The sequence below is a fragment of the Limulus polyphemus genome, unplaced genomic scaffold, assembly GCF_000517525.1.
Source record: "Limulus polyphemus unplaced genomic scaffold, Limulus_polyphemus-2.1.2 Scaffold10307, whole genome shotgun sequence".
Lineage (NCBI taxonomy): Eukaryota > Metazoa > Arthropoda > Merostomata > Xiphosura > Limulidae > Limulus > Limulus polyphemus.
The window spans coordinates 1-4,011 of NW_013675917.1; the positions used below are offsets into that span (position 1 = coordinate 1).

At 36.3% G+C, this 4,011-nt stretch overlaps 1 protein-coding gene across 1 annotated transcript in view; it reads left to right on the forward strand.

The window, feature by feature from the left end:
- The first annotated feature begins 3,351 nt into the window (after positions 1-3,351).
- The window catches only part of LOC106476330 (acanthoscurrin-2-like), a 6,297-nt gene continuing 5,637 nt past the window's right edge, over positions 3,352-4,011 (forward strand). Inside the window, exon 1 of the mRNA XM_013936989.1 lies at positions 3,352-4,009. Coding sequence (XP_013792443.1) covers positions 3,352-4,009 — 658 coding nt within the window. The remainder of the gene's footprint in view (positions 4,010-4,011) is intronic.

Consider the following 4,011-nt stretch of genomic DNA (forward strand, 5'->3'; position numbering starts at 1 on the left):
CCTCTCGCCGAGCATTGGCTTTTATATTATTTTCATGTCAATGTTCCAATCTTCATTAAAAGGCGTAAGATGACAAAAAAAAAAAAAAGATCTTGAAGAATCTGTTTATATACTACTAAAACTATAAGATTGTTTGTTTGCTTATTTACTCAGTCAAAAAATCATTCACACTACCATTCGCGCTATTTACGAATCTTCTTACTTTTTTGAAAAATGAAACGGTCTTTCCTTTTACTCCCGATCAACAATCCAAATATCTTTTCTTGAATTATGAATAACACGAATGGATTGAAATATTTAATTAAATTATTTCAAAATAAGCCTTCATTTCGGTGCAATATTGAAATTAGCTTGAATTCTTTATAACCTCTGAATAGTGGTTGACCCAACGGGTCACGTTGGTCTAGTTTACTCTAATCCTGCCTGAAAGAATTTCAAGTGCCGCGACCATCGCGGATTCCCTCTTGTTTCTATCAAATCTGTAAATAGATGTGGCCCAGTCACAATTAATAAAATAATCAGCTATTTATGGCCTTGGATGCACCAACAGTAAGTGGTGTTGAAATCCCACTATTCGAAGAGACGGGAGTAGCCAAGGATTGACTGGCTACTTTTTCTGTAGTCTTCTAGTTCAAAATTAGTGAGGGCTTTTGGTAAATAGCCGTAGAGTAACTTCAAAAACTGACAAAAAAATTGAATAAAAAGAGTGATGCCGAGAAGCCTCGATTCACTAGTAGCAATGTATAAATGATAATATTAAAATGTTGATGATGTTTGACAAACTATTGAATTTATAATAAGAATTAGAATAATTGTATCCCATCAAGACTCGTTCGTCGATCATTAATCAAACTGACACTAAATATGAGAATTAGTTAGAATTTTATTTTTTTCTTCTTATTTTGTTAATTACAGATGGTTTTGGGATAGTTTAATATTCTTCCTGTGTTTCAAGTTAAAAATAACGAAAATATCGAGTATATATATAAAGGTTGTTTTATGAGTTTTACTGCCACCCAAATGGCTAGCAAAGTTATTCTCCTGAAAAATTTACGTACCAAATTTAAACAAATACTACATGTGCAGGAAAACTCAAGATTAGCCCAAGAGACGCCTCTGGAATTATGGACACTGAGCTCAAACCTAAGTCTTTTTAAAACTCGCCAAGAACTGAGAAATGTCTATGTTAAACTAAGTATATGCATAAAGAAACACTTAAAATGATCTAAAAAAGTGGAATTCTATCTACAAGTCGTGAACGTTCGAAGTATTATATACATACTAAAGACAATGATATCAGGTCATAGTTTGTTGCTAAGCGACACAGAAGATCGGATCCTTCCCAAAGGATAACTAGCTTATATATTTAATACATGTGAACAGATTCGAAAAATTGTTTTCTAATGTCCTACACGTTATTTTACATATTCACAAACGTTTTCGTTACGGTTGGATCATTAAGTTTTTGTAACTAATATTCCAAGACAATTTTTTGGTAGTTATTTCGTGTATTTAGCAACTCATTTAACAGTTTATTTTCTATTTTTTAACCCTGTGTGCCAGTCTATGAATATCTGATGGTGTGTAGTGTAGATTACTATTAATAGATGGGGCGCTAGTCGTATATCTATCTTATCTTACAAAGAGATGCAGGAAACTTACCTTCTTAGGAAGCATCTTCGCTGTTTACAGATAAGAACTGTCTTCTGACTGCTACTAAGATGTCACAGTCCAATATTTATATGATTCTGAATTTAGGTTACAGGCGTAGAAAAAGCACTGTCTGTATTCCCACATAAGGCACGTGACTTGAGCACATATATGGAACAAAGAAGCGCCGCACACTTGGTAATTTTTTTGCGTGTCTGTATAAGCGTGCAACGCTTATGACGTCAAAGTTCGTATTTTTAGTTCCTACCCTCATTTATTACTCAATAAAACGAGAGAAAACCTGAGTGGACCAATAATAGTTGTTTGATTCACACCCACAAGGTTAGAACACAACCTTGTCTGTCCTAATTTTTAATCCAATGATAAAAAACGTTCCTTGTTTTTCATTTATGTGAGAGTTAAGAAGCTCCAAAAAATGACCAATTATCGCTATGAACAAACTAACGAGATAAGGGAAAATTGTACATAGTATTTAGTACAGACTTTTGTTTAGTTTTTCACGGGTTTCAAGAAGAAAAGATTCGTTGACGCAGAGATGTCTTAAAAATATATATTAAAATTAATTATCTGTACCTCTAGATGTCGTGAATATTCTCAATTATCAATGCTTATCTTGATTTTAATTTCCTAGTTATTTACATACATCCTATAAAATGTAGAAACCGAAAGATTTATTTTAGATTAAAAACAAGTTATACAAACTAAAAACTTGGTAGATCACATTAAAAACATATCATAAAACCCTAGAGTTTGGACAAGTAGATCTACTGTGATCAAACAATAAGCGCTAGGATTTGTTTTGCCACACCCGTCAAAAAATAGGTTGGGTTACAGTTTTGTAAAAGAACCATAAAAACGGGGGCTCCAACTTTGATCAACACTAAAGCCCCCCCCCCCTCCTCCTTCATCGTAAAAGAAAAACAATCACACATTTAGAAGATAAAAGCACTTTTCAGATAAACTTTCAAAAACTCAGCAGGAATGATGTAACTTAAGTTAAAAACATTTCACAGTACGAGGGTTTGACAGACACAAAATGGCAACAGGCATTTATATATATTATATTTTAATCAGCGGAAAAATATTAGTCTCACACCAAAGTTCATAACTAAACCTAAATATTAATTTCAAGTTGCATCATTAGTTAAGAGTAATAGCAATACGTTTGAAAGAAGGAAAGTAAAAACACGTTTTTTTCCAAAAAAGGTAAAAGTTATATTGAAGAACTTCAAGAAAGCCTCATAAAAACATATAAATTGTTCATAGGTAGTTTAGAGATTCGGGGCTCTGGCCCATAGACGCGGGAAGTTTTGGCGTTTCAGTATGATATCAATCATGGTTTTCTATCCTGATTTTCAAGACCACGAACTGGGGATTCTGGACGCTGTCAAATAGAATCGAGGCACGAGCATATAATAATATAATAACTACACATTAATGGTCTTACCTGCTTCTCTCTTAATTCATTTTTCTTTATTTCCCTCCCCCTTTTAATCGCCTTGATAAACGTTTAGGATAATTATAAGAAGTAGTTTAAAACGTAATAATGTTGAACGTGTCTAATTCACAGAAATAAAACAAAATATAGTTTTATGTAACACAAACATTCTATCAACTCATTATATTTTTCACGTCAACATATTTCCCTAATGTTTCTTTCAGGAGTTTATATTGCTCTCTATGAGCATCCTGATTTTTGTTTCGAAAGCTGAGGAAACCGTAAAAGCAAGTGAAACCGCGAAATCGGATGATCTCCAGGCTGAAGCCTCTGGTTACGGCGGAAGTAGCGGAGGCTTTAGTAGTGGTGGTTATGGTGGAAGTAGCGGAGGCTTTAGCAGTGGTGGTTACGGTGGAAGCAGTGGAGGCTTTAGCAGTGGTGGTTACGGTGGTGGAGGAATTAGCAGTGGTGGCTATGGTGGAAGTAGCGGCGGATTTGGAGGAGGTGGATTTGGTGGCGGTGGACATAAAATCAGACTTTTAGCCATCCCCGTTTCCTTTGCTACTGGCGGCGGAGGTGGTTACGGTGGCAGTGGAGGAGGTGGTTATGGTGGCAATGGAGGAGGGGGTTATGGTGGTGGTGGTAGTGGTGGCATTACTCTTTTAGGACTTGTAGGAGGTGGTGGTGGTAGTTTTGGAGGTTTCAGTAGTGGCGGAAGCTTTGGTAAGGGTGGTTATGGTGGTGGAAGCAGCTCCGGAGGTGGAGGCTATGGCAGCAGCAGCAGCAGTGGTGGCTATGGTGGTGGAAGTAGTTTTGGAGGCGGTGGTTATGGCAGCAGCAGCAGTGGTGGCTATGGTGGTGGAAGTAGTTTTGGAGGCGGTGGTTATGGCAGCAGCAGCAGT